Below are 20883 nucleotides of genomic sequence, written 5' to 3' on the forward strand. Positions count from 1 at the left end.
TTACTTCTTGAGTGAAAAACGAAAGATAAAAGCACGGCTTATGCTTTCCCTTTTCACTGATGAACATGCAAAGGAGAGCTATGGCAGATGTCAAAAGACAAATAGAAATAAAGCTTATATTTTTGGCCATTTTTTATACCAAAATTGAACTTTAGAAATACAAGTGTTCTTGACACTTAAGCAACTGAAAAATGACTTTGGATTGAAATTTCCACTCTTCATTAAAGGGATATTCCACCCAAAAATGTAAATACTCTCATCATTTACTCATCCTCATGCCATCCCAGATGTGGATGACTTACTTTTTCTGCTGAACACAAATTAAGATTTATGGAAGAAAATCTCAGCTATGTTGGTCCTTTCAATGCACGTGAATGGTGACCAGAAAGCAGATGAAAGCAGCATAAAAGTAATCCATAAGTCTCCAGTGGTTGCAAAATGATAGTTGTGGTTGAGAATCAGATCAATATTTAAGTTTTTTTTTTTATTTATTTTTTTTTTACTATAAATCTCCACTTTCACTTTCACATCTGAAAGTTACATGCCTGACTGATCAAGCCTATTTAGTTTCACTTTTTACATTTGAAAGTGAAAGTGGAGATTTATAGTACCAAATTTAGCTGAGGCCACGTATTAAGTCTGTTATTGAACCCCTCTTAATTGAATACAGATATTTCAGCCTCAGGCGTTTTCTCTTCCTCTGAACTATGTTTTTGTCTAGTGCAGCATGCAAGTAGATTTGTTGCCTTAACTGCTGCTGGTTCACCTATTGTTTAAAAAAAGGACAGATGAAAGAAGAAGGGAGTGAGACTCTGCTCAGGAAGCGAAAAGTCCTGCACCTGCTCTCCCAGTGGAGCTCGCTGTGCACAGACCTGCCGCAGGATGACGAGCACGCCAAACTGTTCCTCAAGGTATGGATGGAGAGAGATGGTGGGAGGGAGGGAGACAGAGAGGGAGGGAATTATTTTTGGAAATACAAAACTGCCAGAAGCCCCTAGAGCATTTGATTTCTTAACACCAGCTAATGAGTAAGAGAACACAACATTATTGCTGGCTTCAGATGTTTGTGAAATGCCCTCAGACTTTTTCATTATCACGCACTGTATGTTTTTCAGTGAAACCTTGGGAAATAGAGGCTTTGCGTTTTATTATTGACAGTTCAGACAATATCCGATATGTCTACATTGATTGCCATAGACTTAAAGCAATATTCTGGGTTCAATACAAGTTAATCTCAATCAACAGCATTTGTGGCACAATGTTGATTACCCAAGAAAATAATTTCGAAGACTCCTACATCGAAGTTACTAAGTGACAATTACGATGGAAGTGAATGGGGCCAATTTTTGGAGGGTTTAAAGGTAGAAATGTGAAGCTTATAATTTTATAAAAGCACTTACAATAATTCTTCTGTTAAAACTCATGTATTATTTGAGCTGTAAAGTTGATTAAATCTGCATTTTTACAGTCATTTTAGGGTTTTAGGATTTGCTGACAATGTAAAATTGGCTGTAATTTTACACAGTAAAGGTTAGTAAGCGATTGTATCACACTTAAATCATGTTAACACACATATTGTTTATGTCTTATGTCTATATTTTTGAAATAGGGAGTATTTTAACGTTTAAAGATTGGCCCCCATTCACTTCCATTGTAAGCACCTTACTGCAACCTAGATTTTAGCTTTTTTAAAGTAAAGGAGGGGCAAGTCAAAATTATTTTTTGTGGTAAACAATAATATGCTGTCGATTGAGCTTAACTTATATTGAACCCGGAATATTCCTTTAAACATCAGTGTGAAGCCAAGAGGAATACTGGGAGTAGCTGTCATTTTCGCTAATAAATCCAGAACGGTATGGACTAGAATTTTAGTCCCCCTCTGATTCTTTGAGTCTAGCCAAAAAAAAATTATATCTCCAATTTCATTTCCATCTATACAATTTTTTAATTTTCTGAAAAACATTTTGTCTTTTGTCTTATTCGCAAGACATTTGGTGTGTATCATCTAGAAATGCTTCTGACAAAAAAGTTATCAAAAGAAATTTTATTCATAATTTAATAGATATGAGCCAGTACTTGAAAAGTTGAAGTTGAAAATCTGTTCTTTCAAATTTGTCTATTTTTTTTTTATTTTTTTTTATTTTTTTTTTGGGACTTTTCCCCCTTTTTCTCCCAATTTGGAATGCCCAATTCCCAATGCACTCTAAGTCCTCGTGGTTGCATAATGATTTGCCTCAGTCCGGGTGGCGGAGGACGAGTCCCAGTTGCCTCCGTGTCTGAGACAGTCAACCCACGCATCTTATCACGTGGCTTGTTGAGCGCATTGCCACGGAGACATATCGCGTGTGGAGGCTTCACGCCATCCACCGCGGCAACCACGCTCAATTCACCATGCGCCCCACCGAGAACAAACCACATTATAGCGACCACGAGGAGGTTACCCCATGTGACTCTACCCTTCCTAGCAACCGGGCCAATTTGGTTGCTTAGGAGACCTGGCTGGAGTCACTCAGCACGCCCTGGGATTCGAACTAGCGAACTAGCGAACTCCAGGGGTGGTAGCCAGCGTATTTTACCACTGAGCTACCCAGGCCCCCCAAATTTGTCTAATTTGGTCATGTTCTTTTCACATGTGCTTGGACCCAGATTATAGCCGCTTGCGACTTTATTTATATCTTGTGTTCGTTTCAATTTGCAGACCCTGTACAGATATGTTCTAGATGATCTTTATGAGTTCCCCTTCCTGGAGAAGGATCTCAAAGAACTTCAGAAACTTCTGCGGATGCAACGCAGACAGTGAGTCATTTCATAACCACAACCAGACCACATGTGATGTAACAAACTACTCAAATTATCCCTGCTGATTTCTGGGAAGCACTTTGTTACAAAAATTCATGATATTTTGAGGTGCATTCATAATATTCACACAATAGCGTCCCTCAGAGTTTGCATTCCCTAAAATACGAAAGACAGAGTGATGCCCTCTAAAAGACCCATCTGCATTTTCAAGTTTTTATCCCAAAATGAAATGACTTCCTCTCTCTGTTTGTGTGTTACCTGGGAGACAGGAGGAGAGAACAGATATATATTAATGGAGTTAATTGATATTACAAAGAAGCTGTTGTTTGTGATTCTCATCTCACAGTGTGTTGACAGTTGAAGCCCTCCTCAGACGTTCTGCTGTGGGTGATAACGGAGCTTTAATTCATTTAACATGATTTAGAAGACTGTGGATTTAAATGACCTGAGCTCAAATGAAAGAGCTGACAGATAAGCCAGGGGAACAAACACATTTTCTGTGGAAAACTCTTAAATTCAGAACATTAACTAACTAACTAACTAAAGGAACAACATATTAACCAGAAATTGACTAACAAGTAGGATACATCCAAGAACATTCACAATATGTGCTCTTGTTTACCTGAAACAGGCAAGGCCACACAATCTTATAGGATATAACATCGTTTAGCACTAAGTACCTCCTTAATGTTTGCCCAATGGAATAAGCCATCTTATTGCACTGTTGCCCAGCCTCTTCCTCACTACATCCACCAATCACAGGCCAGGATGCCCCTGCTCGTTAAAAGCTTAATCAGGTCCAGCAGACTTCTGAGGCCCCATAGTGTCCCACTCAACAGCAGCATGATTAGTGGCCGTCTTAATTATCCGGTAAATATTTATAACCATGTGCATAGGAATAATCTAAAAAGTCGAGCGAAGCAGGTTAAAATATATCTTTGCTCATGCATATTAATTACATGATGCAATGTTCGCCTGGTAATCCTAACTGGTTAACCATAGTAGCGTTATTGTTTGTCCCTTTCTTCAGTCTACTGTTGATGCTAGTTGTTGGCAGAGGCTTCTGCTTGGAATTAAAAGAATAGTTCACCCAAAAATTGTAATTCTGTCATTATCTACTCAACCTTATGTTATTCCAAACCCATATGACTTACTTTCTTCTTCGGAACACAAAAGGAGATGTTTCAAAGGATTTTCTGTTTGCTGATTTCAATACAATAGCAATAGATAGTGACTTAAAAGAGCGCCCAAAAATGGCATAAATTATCAATCAAGTCAAATCACTGTTCAACCCCTGTAAACCTCATATATTAAACATGGCGACACGTCATTAACATCTAACACCAAATGTCATGACACAAGAACCAATGTTGTTTGATGGTATGGACATGTTTCCATATTTGATTATAATATGTTTATAGGAGTTGATCAATCAATTTGATTTGATTTGATAGTGAATAATGACTTTTAATTTTGTTCTGTTCATCAAACAAAGTGATCCAATGTCTTCAGAAGACTTGGATCATGACATATGAGTCACATGGACTATCACTATCAGCTGCTATTGTATGGAAACCAGTGTTTGCAACATTCTTTATTGTTCTGCAGAATAAAGAAAGTCATATGGGTTTGGAAAAACATGAAGGTGATTAAATAATGATTATAATTATTTAATAATGAATAAATTTTTTTTTTGGGGGGGGCGAACTGTTTCTTTAAAATTGTAATTTTACATGGATGGCTACAATTTGATTATCTTCTAAAAAGTGTGGGAAGGCAATGTCAGAAATTTCTCGTTATAATGGTTACTATGCTCCTGTTCATAACTGCACTAAAGTCAGGGCCAGGCATTTCAGGGGCTATAGCCTACGTCTTTATAGCTGACAGAAACACTGTACAAAAGATTAGGAAAGTAGGACTTCCATGTTTGGGTGTAATGCAGCTTTTTAATATTCCACCAATACAGACAGATAAGGACAGAGCAGAACAAATTAATTCTGCTAGCCCAACAATCTTTTGCACTACCAGACTAACACCTACTCCTAAACACACCAACCTATTTTTTAATATCACCGTTTCTGCACATTTAGGAATAACTGTACCGTACTAAAAACTATGTAATAACACAAATGGAAGTATTGGAAATATGCAGCAACCATAAAAAACACAAAAATGTGAAATAAATCAAAACTGTCTAAAATTTTAGCTTCTTCAAAGTAGACACCCTTTGCATGAGCTCTGCTCACTCTGGGCATTCTCAGAAATATAAATTCAGTCAAGTATGTCTAAACTTTAACTAGTGTACTGTACAAGAACTCTGATCCAATATCTCTGCTTATTAAGCATCATTCCTGGCAATGACCTCTCAGCTACACATCACATGCCTGCTGGTGCTTCATTTAAGGCCAATGATTAATGAGAGTGGCATTAGATGGGGAATACGAAGGCTATAAAGCTCTCTCTTTTATCAGGCTGTTCAATCAAAATGAGGTGTGCATGGATGAGAGCATTGTGCCTTTTCATTCAGTAAATCACCACGTGTCAGATTTTAATGTTAGCGCTGATCATGCAGTCCTGATCTGAATGAGAGGGCTTTTTACAACTGCTCCTCACAGCGGGTGGGTGATGCCAGCATTCAGCATTGATATAATGGCACATTTATATTTCAAGGGATATCCCTCTTGCTCATTCTCTTTCTTATTTCTGTCTCTCTTTCTTTCTCTATCAGCACTGTAGATGAGTACTCTCCGCAAAGCAAGGTAAGAGTTAAAGCCATCCATTATATTACCTGCACAAAATTTCAATGATACCACCTCAATGTTCACAGTGACTAACGCATTATGTTTTAAAGGGGCCATATCGTGGAAAACAGGAATCCACTTGCTCTTTTGAAATTAAAGCTGAACATTGTAAAGCTGAAATCTTAAAGCTATAGCAGTAAAATAGGTTGTTTAATTTAAAAGGTCAGAGAGAGAAATTTGAATATTGAAATATAAAACTAAATTACATTTAAATATGTTAATCAAGTGTGTAATATGGCCCTTTTAATCATCTCTACAACGTATTTTGTGTCACATTCTGCCCCAGAATTTCCTGATGTTACTAGTTGTTGAGAATTTTAGTGTTACCACCATCATGGCTGATTTTAGCAGGTTGGAACACTGACCAATCACTATCCAGGACCAGAAGTATTTGTTTTAAAATGAAATATTCCTCATGTTCAAAATGAATATGAAATATTCTTACAAAAAGTCTTAACCAACTATAAAAAGTTTAATATTGTACTGGGTGACAGTATTATTCTAGAGATAGACTGATATATCGGTTTGACCGATTAATCGGTGCAGATTGTTGCTTTTTGGAACTATCGGTTATCTGCAAAAATCTACGCAGATAGTTGCTGATATTTTTTTTTATTTTTTTTATTGTTATTATTATTCCTCCATTTTGCTCCTCCAGAGGATTCTACAGTTAGAATGGCTTTGTTCTACAGTATAACAGCGGCCTCTAGTGATAAAATAAAAACAATCAGTGACATCACATGGAGTGGTGGTGGTGTAGTGGACTAAAGCACTGAACTGGTAAGCAGAAGGTTGTTGGTTCAATCCCCACAGCCACCACCATTGTGTCCTTGAGCAAGGCACTTAACTCCAGGTTGCTCCAGGGGGATTGTCCCTGTAATAACGGCACTGTAAGTTGCTTTGGATAAAAGCGTCTGCCAAATGCATAAATGTAAATGTAAATCTCGTGGGAATTTGCTGTATCTTTCATCACTGACAATATTCATAAATATTTCTATCCTCACTTTAAAGCATATTTTGTTATTTTGATTAGATAAATCAAGTGTTCTAAATTAAAGTGTGGGCATACAAAGTAAAATGCGACTATATGGAAATATGCCATCTGCACATTTCCAACTTCATATCTTGTGAATAATCATACAAAACCTCATCTGGTGAAGTACACCAAATCTTCATTATTATTATTATTATTATTGGGTTTTTGGTTGCAAAATAAATTGCATCTGGGATTTTATCCACTTTTGACTCTTGTAGCCTCTATGTCTGTTCCCATTTGAAAGTTGGAAAGATTAAGAATTTTTATTAACAGTCTAAAAATCTATTTTAAAAACTATAGGCCGATAAATCGGTTATCGGTTACCATTTTCAACCACCTTAATTATCGGTATTAGTTAAATACACTATCAGTCGACCTCTATATTATACACACATCAGACTCTCACTATTGCCTTGAGTTGTGTGTTTACTATTTTCAGTGCTGTTGTGTTTGCAATGTTTCAGAATAAAGCTCTCGTCCATCAGTTGAGTCTGAAGGAGAGTTGGCACCCCATGAGAGGAGCTCAAAGGGAGAGAAAGGAAGGTAAGCTTATCAGATATTCCCTCATATTTCTCTCCCACACTCTCAAAGCACTCTGACTGCCTGCAGAGCTACTGGCGACCAGTGGCAGGTTGTTTATGAATAACAACAGGTGAGAATCTTGTTTCACAACATTTTTATGTGAACTGATGACTGACCGTTGCAGTGCTGCTGTGTGTCTCCTCAGTGCTGTGTCGTGTGTACGTGACCATAGACTCATACGTGAGTGTAAAGACACACAGTGAGGTGTGTGTGCAGGAACTGCTGGGGACTGTGGCAGAAAGGCTCGACTGCCCTGAGGATGACATGGTGCTTGTCGCTGTCACATATACTGCAGGTCTGAATGTGTAGAATGTCTGTTTTCATATTGATTGACAAAGCTGTAGCTTTCTATTTGTGTATGAGGCACCCCTTTCTGCAGGGTCACTACTAAACTCTGTGGCCCAAATAAATTATTTAACTTTTTCCTTTTTTCTTGTGGAAACTACATGATCAAAAGTATTAATACCCCCTTCTAGTTTACGGTTTTCAAGTAAATTAACCTCTGAATGGCTTACTTATAGTTGTCTCTGGATATTAAGCAGGAATAGGAAAAAGTATTTTAACACCAAAAAAGTTAAGCCTTCAGCTTTAATGTCCATGGTTTTTAAATTAAATGCTGAACAACCACATATGGGTGTGGTTTTTGGGTGTCCACAAAGTGAACCCTGCTGCATATGCTTGTTCTCTGCCATTGACACTTCCTCTCTATCGTTCTCTCTCTCTAGATAAGGTTCTGCTTCAGTCTGATCAGTGTGTATTCTCAGCTTCACTCAGTGCTGCTGACAGGCTGCACGTTTGCAGAAGAGACCTGACTGAGATCATGGTGAGACTGTTAAAAGAAATCTGCTTTTCACTCTGTTAGTTCCGGTCCGTACAGGACTGTTCAATCCTTAAAGGAATAGTTCCAACAAAAATGAAAATTCTCTCATCATTTACTCACCCCCATGCCAACCCAGATGTATATGACTTTCTTTCTTCTGCTGAACACAAAGATTTTTAGAAGAATATCTCAGCTCTGTAGGTCCATACAATGCAAATCAACAGGGTCAAAAACTTTGATGCTCCAAAGCACATAAAAGTAGCATAGAAGTAATCCATGTGACTCCAGTGGTTAAATCCATTTAGTAGCAATATGATAAGTGTGGGTGAGAAACAGATACATATTTAAGTCCCTTTTTTTTTTTTTTTTACTATTAATCTCCACTTTTAAACAGCCCTCCTAAGCGCTCTTCTCTCCGAAGAGTTCTTCTTTATTTGTTTTGGTGATTCACATTCTTTGTGCATATTGCCAGCTACTGGGCAGGGAGGAGAATTTATAAAAAAAAAAAAGGACTTAAATATTGATTGTTTCTCACCCACACCTATCATATCGCTTCAGAAGCCATGGATTAAACCACTGGAGTCATATGGATTACTTTTATGCTGCTTTTTTGAGCTTCAAAGTTTTTGGAGCCTGTTGACTTGCATTTTATACACTTGCAGAGCTGAAATATTCTTTTAAATATCTTCGTTTGTGTTCATCAGAAGAAAGAAAGTCATGCACATCTTGGATGGCATGACGGTGAGTAAATGATGAGAACATTTTCTTTTTTGGTTGAACTATTCCTTTAAAGATGCCATGTTCTACACTTTTGTAGCATTTAATTTTTTCCCTGAAGTCCACTTATAATTTTGTTAGGGCAGTCAATTTAGTACAATTAATAATAATAATTATAATAATAAAAAAACTTTTAATCATGCCCCCTGACCTTCATGTACATTTCTTAATAAAGATCTTTGTGTTGTCTTGTACACACAAATTAGTAAATATTGATATCTGTGATTATTTTTTATATTGATGATTTTAGCAGCATGTCATGTAATTACTTAATCACATTTATAATTGATTGAAAGCCCAGAATATTATTCAGGGTTTCTTACTCCAAGAACAGCAATAATTTAGATTTTCACGAGCAATTTCCACTCTCTTTCTGACCCTTTGAATTAAATCTATAAGACTTCTATTTGTAAATGACTTCTGCTATGATTGGTTAACTTCCATCTACAGTACCAGCATAGTTCATACTGTTATCATAATTTCTGGTTAACCCGCTTAAACATACTTTTCATAAATGGTCTGTGTGGACTGGGGAGGGAACTTTTCTTTTTTAACCTTAGAGTATGGCTGCATGGTACATTTAGCTTTTTATTTCAAAAGAGCAAGGAAAACCCTGTTTACCATGATATAGCCAATATAAAACAGACAAATAACACTGTGGTTCTCAACCAGGTGTCCTGGGCCCACAAGGGCGCCTCAGCAATCTTCCAAGGGGGCCTCAAGATGACTTAAAATTATTTAAAATTATTTATGTTGGTTGAGAACGGCTAAGAATTCAAGAATACAACATAAACTGACATTATATTTCTCACTCTGGTTAAAATGCACCACAAAGTGCTCACTTAGACAAAGTTTTTTGATGGAGGTAGCTGACCTGTGAATATTGTCCTGGTCAGTGGGGGGCTTTGAAGTCAAAAAGGCTGAGAACCACTGAAAAAATACACTGTACAATGTACAGTGCTGCACTTGCACTGAAGCAAACGGATGAGTGATAGTGTATGAATGTTGTGTTCTGTTAGAGTCCCTTCACCGATAACGGTCAGCTGCAGCAGCGGTCAGTGAAGATGCTGAGCATGAACACATGGGATGTAGCCGTATCGCTCACCAACTGTGACTGGAGTCTCTTCAGGAACGTCCATGAGGTGAAGTCTCGTTCCCTCACACACAAATTCACATTTCTGAACTGTCAGTCTGAACAGTCAGGGTCGTTTTTGTCAGCATGATACAATTTAAAAAGCACAGCTGCTTTTCACCACTAACCTGCAATGAAAGCATATTTTTCCTAAAAGGTCCTAAGATAAGTGTTTGAATTGTGTCAGAGGTTTCAGAAGTGGACATGGGGTTGAAAATGCACATGTAAAATCGAATAAATCAAGTTTGCCGTAATGTATCAATGTACTGTAGTAATCTTGAGTTATACTTTTTTATATAACTTTTCAGAACAAAGGTAAAAATGGAGATTTATATTTATAGTCATTTCAAATTAAATCATGAATGACAGTTTGTAAATGCACTCTTATAATGTGAATACAAGGACCCGTACTGTCATTCTTATTCTGTAAACTCCTCACAAAACTGGATGTGGCACAATTAAGCATGATTAGATGGAAAATAAGGTGAATAAAAAAAATAAAATCAAAAAAATGCATTATGTCAGGGCAATGATTCAACATTTTTTTTTCTTTAGCAAATAATTACGTTTTAGTTTTTTTTTAGTTTTTTTTATTAAGTTAAAATAAATGGAAGCTCCTAATATTGTATGACAATACAGATCTCCTAATAATCTTCAACAAGCAGACAATAACAATAGTAATGTGATTTTTCGTGACCCTGCAGCAAGAGCTGGTGTATTTTACACTGAGCCGCGATTCAAGCACTAGCCACACGGTGGCGCTGGAGCAGCTGTTACAGCGCTGTAATGAGACTCAGCAGTGGGTGATGACTGAAGTGCTTCTGTGTCCGACCCTCTGCAAACGTGTGCAGCTCTTCAAGAAATTTATCAAGATCGCAGCACAGTGAGTTCACACAAACAAACAAAAACAAACAAACAAAAAATATACTTAGTTAATTATATTTTCTATCCCTTAACCCAACACTAAACTCACACAAACGTTTTTGCAATATATTTTCCTCATGGGAAGTTTGTCAGCATTATTTTACTGGTATCTTTAAAAGCTATTTCTTATCATATTTCTTTTTTCTCAAAGCATTTGGTGTACATACCTGCATGCTCATTTTGTTTCCTCTTTTCTTGTCCTCCTCTCTTTCCCTTGTTATCTTCTTTTTCTCAATTTGTCTTAGCTGTAAAGCACAGATGAACCTGAACTCATTTTTTGCTATCATTATGGGATTGAACAGTCCAGCTGTCAGTCGACTCACTCAGACATGGGAGGTAGGATGATGCCAACCCCAATACCCTGACACAACACTGTATATAGTATGTATGTATGGAGTTGTAGTCTTGAAGTCACATTGTACACATCAATCTTTATTTGCCATGTATTGTTTTTAAAAGAAACCAGAGTGTACTGCAAACTCCACTAAACAGAATCTGTGATTTGGCTTGATTTTTTATTTTTTATTTTGTACTGTCCCCATTCCAGAAAGTCCCTGGGAAGTTCAGGAAGCTGTTCTCCGAGCTGGAGAGCCTGACAGTAAGTGATTGTCTCATCAGGATTTTAAGTTGCCTCCTGCTAGTTCACCTCCTGTTTCCTCCTGCTAGAGCATTTTGTGCTGCTTACGGCTCATTAGAATGTAATATATAAAGCCATAAACATATCAGAGCCTGTTGCCTCCAGGAAGGAAACAGCAGGTGGCATTCCAGAAGAAGGGATTCAAGACAAACCAGATGGTGTTACTGTGTAACATAATACACATTGCATTACAAACATAATTGTACAAATATATACTATACACATGAATGCTCTGCCATGATCTGCAGGACCCTTCTTTAAACCACAAAGCCTACAGAGATGCCTTCAGGAAGATGAAATCTCCCAAGATCCCATTCCTACCTCTGCTTCTGAAAGGTGCGGCAAGAACAAATGAGTTCTGTCTTGTTGTGTGCTGTTTATCAAGGGTCAAACTTATGATTCTTTATAATCTGCACACAACAAAATGTCCTAACTGGGCATGATTTCACAAGTTTCCAGCATTTTGTCTGTCTGCACTTAATGCAAAACTGCTGTACAAAGTGACACAATTAAAGCTAGTAAAAACAAAAAGATATTTGAGGTTTATTGTACTGTTGTGCAAATCGAGTTTTTGGACCAATTAAATTTAACAGTGGGCGGGGCTGCTCACTGTTCTTTGCTACGATTGTGGTTTTGGAGAAAAAAAACTGATTTGCATACAGATTTATAGTCTTCATCATGACACATGGTTAGGACACTGTGTGAGTCTATTTAAATGGGTTTTGGCTAGTTCTCAGTCCCACATGTGTTTCTGTATTGACGTCTGAATAAATATCTTCTCTTTGAACAGATATTACCTTCATTCATGAGGGCAACAAAACCTTTCTCGACAACCTGGTTAACTTTGATAAGCTAGTAAGTGAACAATAGGCCTTATGGATATCATTTTTCTTGGAAAATTAATTTTATGTCTCATCAAGTGAGGAGAAGTTAATGTAAAGTGTATTTTGTGGACAGCACATGATAGCAGACACAGTGCGGATTATAAGGCAGTGTCGGACAAATCCTATGGGTAAGTGCTCAAATCTCTCAAATCAGAATAATATATTGCAAAACTTAAAGGTGAAGTGTGTTATTTCTGTGCCACTAGTGTAATGGTAGCCTTCTTGCTAGTGCATCCAACATCCATGCTGGGGTCACCGGTTCGAATCCCGTGCAGGGCGGGTCGAGTAGGACCGGTGACACTGGTGCCATGACCCAGATGGAATTGAGGTTTAGGGGGGTGAGTGTAACGGTAGCCAGCTGGTACGTGATAGGTATGCAGTGTGTAAACCTCACTCTCCTGGCCTTAAGAGATGCACTAGCGACTGAGGCTAGAGGCCATGGCTTTAAAGCCTCCTTGACTCCCATGCCTTGGATCGCCGGTTTGAATCCCACTATTTGCGGGTCGAGTAAGACCGGTGACTCTAGCATCACCAAACATTATTGCGAAAAAATGACTGTTTTCAAACAGGTTTCCCATGTACAGTGTTGGTAAATTACTTTTTTAAAAGTAATCCTGTACATATGACTAAAAATTGTAATCAGATTACTTTACTGATTACTTCATTGAAAAAGTAATCACATTATTTATGACTTTACTTTTAAGTTATTTCTAAAACACTTGTCACAAAAAAAAAAATTTCCGCTAAACAAATTCAAAATAATGTCTATTTTCTCCTTGTCCATTGTTGCACACCCTTCAGCTGTCACAGAAATGCAAACAGACGTACATATGAATTCACATTTTGATTGTTTCACACATAAGGAATATGTATATATTTTTGAATATTTGTAACCAAAGTAATGTACTTAAAAGTTATTATTTTAACTGAATATCAGTAACTGTAATCTGATTACAAGAATTTTAAATGTAATGTGTTACACCACTTTTTGTGCCTAAAAGTAATTTGATTACAGTAACTAATTAATTTGTAATGCAATTACACCCAGCACTGCCCATATAATGTAAAACCACCCCCAGCCTTTGTGACGGGACAAACAGTCCCAGCCTAAACTCATGCCATTGGTTAAGCCACCATATGTTAGGCCACTCAAGCACTGCAGAGCCAGTGTTTATACTTTTCGTGGAAATCAACTTACGAAAGGCTTACTTCTACATAATAAACTGGGATAGGAGAACTACATTGCAAAAATTACACACATCACCTTTGACTTGCATGGCTCTGAATATATTTTTGCGTAACCCATATCTGTCTCTGCTATAAAAAAGTACACTGCCTGGCTAAAAAAAAAGTCGCAGTTTGGATTTAAATAAGCAGATACTTGAGAGCCTATGATTGGATCGTTATTACAGTGATTAATATGTTTCAGCTGGCAACAATTCTTTTAACCCAAACTGATGCAGTGTGTAGCTTCTCATTTCTTAACCATGTCGGAAGACATATCCTGTGCTCGTGGAAAAGATGTTACTGTGTTTCAGAAGGGGCAAATTATTGGACTGCATCAAGCAAAGAAAACAACTAAGAGATTGCTGAAATCACTGGAATTGGGTAAAGAACTGTCCAACACATTATTAAAACCTGGAAGGATAGTGGTGAACCGTCAGCGTCACAGAAGAAATCTTGAATGATCGTCATCGGAGATCACTAAAACGCTTGAAGTCACGTCATAAAAAATGGACAGTAGAACTCACGACTATGTTTAATAGTGAAAGTAAGAGCATTTTCACACGCACAATGCGACGAGAACGTACAGGATTGGGACTAAACAGCTGTGTGGCCACAAGAAACCACTTGTTATTGAGACTAATCGGAAAAAACGACTTCAGTTTGCTAGGGAGCATAAAGATTGGACTGTGGAGCAATGGAAAAAGGTCATGTTGTCTGATGAGTCCAGATTTACCCTATTCCAAAGCGATGTGCGCATCAGGGTAAGAAGGGAAGTGCATGAAGCGATGCACCCAACATGCATAGTGCCCACTGTCCAAGCCTCTGGAGGCAGTGTTATGATCTGGGGTTGTTCAGTTGGTCAGGCCTAGGCTCAGCAACGTTATGCGGTGTGGAGGTGAGAGCGTGGTCGAGCGCCCATCTGGGGAGAGAGAAAGCGGTATCTCGGGTTTTGGCACCAGTGTAACAAAGGTTCAGGTTGGGCAGATAAAGGAGGAAGCGGGAACCGGTTTCTGCAGTTCACGTGAGTCCGTTTTATTCCCAAATAACCAGCAATCGCTGTTCAGCTTAACTCAAAACTTAAGACGGTTTTTCAGCGTCACTCAAATAAACAGTCCGCTTTTCAGCTTCACACAACACAAGACTCTCCTTCAGGGAACAGACATGAAGACTCTGGTCTGCCTGTCTCTCTCCTCTCTCTGTGAACTGGCCATCTTTTATCTCCCCCGACTCTCACTGTGAACATAGAGATGATAATTAGTCACAATTTATCTCAGGTGGATGTCCTTATCGCTTTCTCTCTCCCCAGACGGGTGCTCGACCACGCTGTCACCTCCATAAGCGGCAATAAAATGAAGTCAGCTGAGTACCTGAATGTACTGAATGACCAGGTTATCCCATCAATGGACTTTTTCTTCCCTGACGGCATGGGCATATTCAAGGACGACAATGCCAAGATTCATCGGGCTCAAATTGTGAAAGAGTGGTTCAAGGAGCATGAGGAATAATTTTCATACATGAATTGGCCAGCACAGAGTCCTGACCTTAACCCCATTGAAAGTCTTTGGGATGTGCTGGAGAAGACTTTACAGAGTGGTTTGACTCTCACGTCATCAATACAAGATCTCGGCCAAAAATTAAAGCAACTCTAGACGGAAATAAATGTTGTGATGTTGCATAAGGTTGTTGAAATAATGCCACGACGAATGCGCTCCGTAATCAAAGCTAAATGCAATCCAACGATATATTAAAGTATGCAATTTTTTTTTTTTTTGCCAGGCAGTGTAGTTTTGACCTAGTTTAGCTGGTTATGCATACTCTTTGTTGAGAGCATGACTCATTCCTATTATGAAGGTGCAGAAATGATAGGTTATGATAATGATTTTTGGCTTTTTTTGTCCATCAGGAAACATGCTGTCCCAGAAGGACAGTGTAGAGGTGAGAACATACATCAACTACCTGCACGTCATCGACAATCAACAGATCCTCTTTGAGCTCTCACACAGACTGGAGCCCAGGACATAGAACAACTCAACACATGGGTCCCAATCCACTTCTGAAAGAGAGAAGGATATAACTGCAGGCAGAGATCCAAAAAGTGGTGGGAGCTCCAAACTAACAGCAAAGATTTAGTGAGACCCTAACCAAACTCTTTCCCTAACCCTAACCGTGAGTGGAAGTGACACCCCTTTTGGAGTTGCCACATCCCACTTTTAGAGTAACCATGCCCTCTTTTGGAGATTCCACCCCCTTTTGGAGATCTCTGGCCTGCAGCTATACCTACTTGAAAGAGAGAGGACAAAATGCTCCCTCTAACTGAAGCTGTGATGATCAAGTCATCCACCAGGGGGTGACACACCCACATCAACCTCAAAGACCAGAGGCAGAGAGTATTGCACAGCCAAAGAAATCTGTCTCTCTGCAAGTAATAGTACACAAGTACACAGGTAAAAGGTATAGTTCACCCCAAATTGGAAATGCATTTATCATTTACTCACCCTCATGTTGTTCCAAACCTCTATGACTTTTTCTGCATGGAAGAAAGTAAGTCATAAAGGTTTGGAACAACATGTTGCTGAGTAAATGATGACAGCATTTTCATTTTTGGGAACTATCCCTTTAAGTTATGTGAAGAAACTGAATCATGCAAAACTGTGATATGTAAAATTGGCTTCTGAAAGAGCAAGACATCTGCAAAACAGCTACAACAGGTATGAACAATTAAAATGATCCAGTATTCTATAAGTTACAGTAAAAACACATAATGTTGGGATTCCAGGTGGTGTTTTTGTACAGTGCTTTTTAACTCAGTAGTTTAGAACAGAATGTTAGTATTTTGATCCGGTCCACAAACTGTAAAAACATATAATTTCTAAAGTAATTTAGAACCATAGGAGTTTTATTTAATTAATTTTTTTTGCATATACATATATGGGAAAATCATGGGTACATACTCATAATTTGAGCTACATGCACAAATCACAAAACAGTGTAATTCTAACTATTTGTAGACAATCAGAAAAATATGCCAATCCAGCACACTGTATTTAGGTACAGCATTGCTACAACAAGCAATAGTAGAAGTCTAGAATTAGTAGAAACAGTGGTGATCTTTTGCTGGACTTTACTAATAATATACTATAAGAACATCTTAAATCAAACCTTGAAATAATACATATCTTAAAAATAAATCCTGTACTGTAGGGCAGGGATTTTCAAACTGGGGTCCTGCTAGGGGGTCCGTGGAAAATAATAAAAACAAAAAAATTAAAACGTGTAAAAATGTTAAAAAAAAAAACACCAAAACAAAAGAATTTGACACTGTTACTGTTTCATTCTGCTTTCTGAAGACTGGTTGGAAATCAGAAGATTTTTATGATTATTTTATTCTATTGACAGCCCTAGTTTTAACTATTAGAAATAATAATAATAACAAATCTGCATATAGGTTTGTGTTAAAAATATTTATTGAACCTTTAACAGTCACCTTTAGCTTGCTCACTGGGTGTTATTAGACCATAATTTCAGTAAAGGTGCTCTGGAATAATATTTATTGTGAAAGCGCCATAAAAATCATTTGAATTTAATTGAAAATGTATCTCTTAAAGGAATAATCCGGGTTCAATACATGTTAAGCTCCATTGACAGCATTTGTGGCATGATATTGATTACCATAAAAATATATATTGACTCCTCCTTTTCTTTAAAAAAGGTAAAATCGAGGTTCCAGTGAGGCACTTACAATAGAAGTGAAAGGGTTAAATTTTGGAGTGTTTAAAGGAAGAAATGTGAAGATTATAATTGTATAAAAGCACTATTCTTCTGTTGAAACTCATGTATTATTTGAGCTGTAAAGTTGATTAAATCATCATTTTTACAGTTGTTTCAGGGTTTGTTGACATTACAAAGAAATTTGATATAACTTTAGACAGTAAAGGTTAGTAAGTGATTTTATCACACTAAAATTATGTTAACACGCATAGTTTTTATGTCTTGTGGCTATACTTCTGAAACAGTGAGTATTTTAATGTTTATGGATTGGCCCCATTCACTTCCATTGTAAGTGCCTCACTGGAACCCAGAGTTTTGCTTTTTTTTTTTCAAGAAAAGGATGGAAAAGTCCAAAATTATTTTTTGTGGTAATAAATATTATGCCACAAATGCTGTCAGTTGAGCTTAACTTGTATTGAACCGGGAATATTCCTTTTAGGCTTCTACACAATTGACCCCTGCTGTAGGAAACCCAGAGTCTTGTAATAGGTTTTAATGTGTTGGTTTACATGCTTGATCAGGTTCACTATACTGTAATTCTGTTATAACTTATTTTGCAAACCATTATAGAAATAATTAAACAAAACTTCAGGACTTTATTGGAGAAGCCAAACTGCTTTACCCCTGACAGAGCTCAGAAAAAAAACAAGTGTATAGATTTTGTTGTACAATGTATAGTTGTACTTGTGAGAAATATTTATTAAACAATAGATTTTTTTCCTGATTCAGTGGGGAATAAGACACATCAGTTGTAAACACAAAGAAAAGATGTAATGTTGTACTGTATATGTGATTAGATGGACTGAAACAGTGACGTGCACAGACTTTAGCAGGGACAAGCTCAGAAGGATAAAAAAGGGCACTGTTTTTTTTTTTTTTTTTTTTTTTTTTTTTTTGAATGAGTAGTAATTATATATACTTAACTAATTCCTTTGCTTTGAGTATTTAACCATTTTCTTGTATATACAGTACATACTGTACATAATTTTGTCCCACTTTTCCTTTATCACAAATAATAGCCTATTCTGTTATATTTCTCACAAAAAACACCATGGTAATACACTTGTTTATTTATTTATTTTCAGACATGGTCTGTGATAACCCCATGTTTATGGCATGTGTCATTGTAAAACCATGGTATTTTTTTAAAGTACCTTGGAGTGCCATGACAGTATCATGAAATATGAACATTGTCAATCAGTTTCTTGTCTCATCACTCTTTTCACTTTCTCTCATCTCTACTCCCTCACTTCATACTGTCATCTCTGCTGAGTCCACTCTGACCACGTCATCACCTTTATATAACTGACACTTCTTATATTACTTTCTCTTCATTTCTTTTAATATTCATATAAAGATATTTTACTGTATTCTGTCATTAATATTTATAAATATACAGGACCTTAACCCAATAATACGGCAGAACCATGGTACAATAATGGTGTCAAGATGGTACCATGTTTTTTGAATGGTTATCATGGTAGCCTACATGTCCAAAAAATGGTAATGGTATTTTTCTGTAAGTGACTAGTCTAATGGCTTATTAGTTTCAACAAAACCAAACTGGCTTTGGTTTTCAGACAGCTCCTTCAGTTTATGTCAATATTCTATAAAAGACTAATTTAATTTATATCACTGTAAGCGTCACAACCACTTCCATTATAACGAATAAATCTGTCTACACCGCAGGTGCGTGATGTCGGAAATGTGGTAGCAATCGAGTATTATTCTTTAGATGAAATTACAACACAAAACATGCAGTGGACATTTTGTCTGACCTGTTACTCATCTGAGGTAATGGCTCTTCGATGCTCTGGGGCAAATTCAAAACTGCATTTTTTGCTTCCTTGAAGGGCTCTGCTGCAGGAGGGGACGCCGCTTGAAAGCTCGTTCAAAACAAAAGTGAAAAAAAATCTTTTCTCGAAGGGCACAAGACAGTTAGCAAAGGGTACATTCACTCAGTAATGCCATGTTTCCTTCAGAATACCCAGTTCAAGGGCTCTGCACTTTGGAGTGAGTATAGGGCATAGGGAGGATCACTTGCAATTGGAATCCGCCCCCGATTAATATCCATTAACACGCCCGTGATTTACAAAGAAATCTCCTAATATTTATTTGACTGTTTAACTTTTAATTTCATCATTAAAATTTCTCCCATTTTTCTGGATGACCAAAACGGCACCTTTAGATTTGTGAACGAAAGGGGCAGGGGCTTTTGCCGTTCTGTGCACGTCACAGGTCTGAAGGATTTGGCAACGCCATTGATTGACCAGTCTGATTGTTAATACATGTGCGGTTCACATGTAAACTCTGTAAATACACAAAGATGGATTTTTTAATAAAGAATAAAAAAACAGGCCATAAAGAAATGGCAAGGTGTGCATCTCACCTTCAGAAACATAATTTGTTAGCAGTGACTGACTGTAGCTGCTTTTTGCACTTTTCTTTGTCAAGAGCCTGACATTAAAGAAAAATATTCTTTGCCACGGTTTCTTTTTTTCTTTGTGTGCCTAGTCACAATAAAAGCGGTCATTAAACCCACACATAAAAGTTAAAAGTTGATAGAAAAAAAAAAAACTTTTTTAAAAGTTGAAAAAAAGTTGACCAAATTTACTTTTAGCAGATAAAGGTTTTTAAAAGGCATTTACAGTCTTTCTCTTCCCAGACAATGGACCAAAAATACTGATGACTCACACTTACACTACACGGATCTTACACTACACAGATTTTTGACCAATCAAATGCTCTCTAGAATGAGAATGTCCCTCCCCCTTATCTTATCAGACTGATCTCACAGTGAAATCGGAAACAGTAGTTTTACTTTAGCTAAAATCGGTCTGTGCCTATTGATATTCAAAACACTGACCCCAGTGGCCAAAAAGTTAACCATTATTGGGTGTGCATGTGAGGTCTGTTTTGCTGGGTTGTTTTCAGCTGTGCAGGCTGTAATACAGTGGAGGAATGCATATAATATGCAAAATAAACTGAACCCCCAAACCTAAACCTAACCATCAGTGGAGTAAAAATGTAACGTTAGTGGGAAAAATGCAACGTTCGTCACTGACTATGCAAACGCAATTACTTCCTGTTTCAGGGTTCCAATTCCAATGGCAACAATCAGAAAGGTTACATTGTTCAGTGAGCAAACTAATCTAACCCTAAAATACAGAAATACTGGCCTTTATAGGCATATGCAAAATCAGATTACGTCACAGATTTTCTAACATTCTGATTGTTACAGTATTGGGGCCTCTATACTCGTAATGTCAATGAAATATCCATTCTGTGGAAGTTGACTGGCTATGAGGCACCCCATTAACAAAAACATAGTCACATTCCCACGAAGGAAGAGATGATTAGAGATAACAAACAGGTCTTACTTATACAAGGCTAAAATAAAATAAAAGGGTGGGGATCTTAGATTAACCTCTTCAATATTACCTAAAATGTGATATCTAAAAGATTATGTTACTGATTACCAGTGTTGGGTAGATTA

At 37.4% G+C, this 20883-nt stretch overlaps 1 protein-coding gene across 1 annotated transcript in view; it reads left to right on the forward strand.

The window, feature by feature from the left end:
• The window catches only part of LOC127454341 (rap guanine nucleotide exchange factor 5-like), an 84200-nt gene extending 64345 nt beyond the window's left edge, over nt 1–19855 (forward strand). The window contains exons 13-26 of the mRNA XM_051721472.1: nt 767–911; nt 2699–2796; nt 5528–5558; nt 7101–7179; nt 7364–7513; nt 7944–8041; nt 9835–9957; nt 10652–10830; nt 11117–11207; nt 11419–11469; nt 11757–11844; nt 12299–12363; nt 12466–12520; nt 15523–19855. Coding sequence (XP_051577432.1) covers nt 767–911; nt 2699–2796; nt 5528–5558; nt 7101–7179; nt 7364–7513; nt 7944–8041; nt 9835–9957; nt 10652–10830; nt 11117–11207; nt 11419–11469; nt 11757–11844; nt 12299–12363; nt 12466–12520; nt 15523–15641 — 1372 coding nt within the window. The 3' untranslated portion in view covers nt 15642–19855. The remainder of the gene's footprint in view (nt 1–766; nt 912–2698; nt 2797–5527; nt 5559–7100; nt 7180–7363; nt 7514–7943; nt 8042–9834; nt 9958–10651; nt 10831–11116; nt 11208–11418; nt 11470–11756; nt 11845–12298; nt 12364–12465; nt 12521–15522) is intronic.
• Nucleotides 19856–20883: the final 1028 nt, after the last annotated feature.

The sequence above is a fragment of the Myxocyprinus asiaticus genome, chromosome 16 (assembly GCF_019703515.2).
Source record: "Myxocyprinus asiaticus isolate MX2 ecotype Aquarium Trade chromosome 16, UBuf_Myxa_2, whole genome shotgun sequence".
Classification (NCBI taxonomy): Eukaryota; Metazoa; Chordata; class Actinopteri; order Cypriniformes; family Catostomidae; genus Myxocyprinus; species Myxocyprinus asiaticus.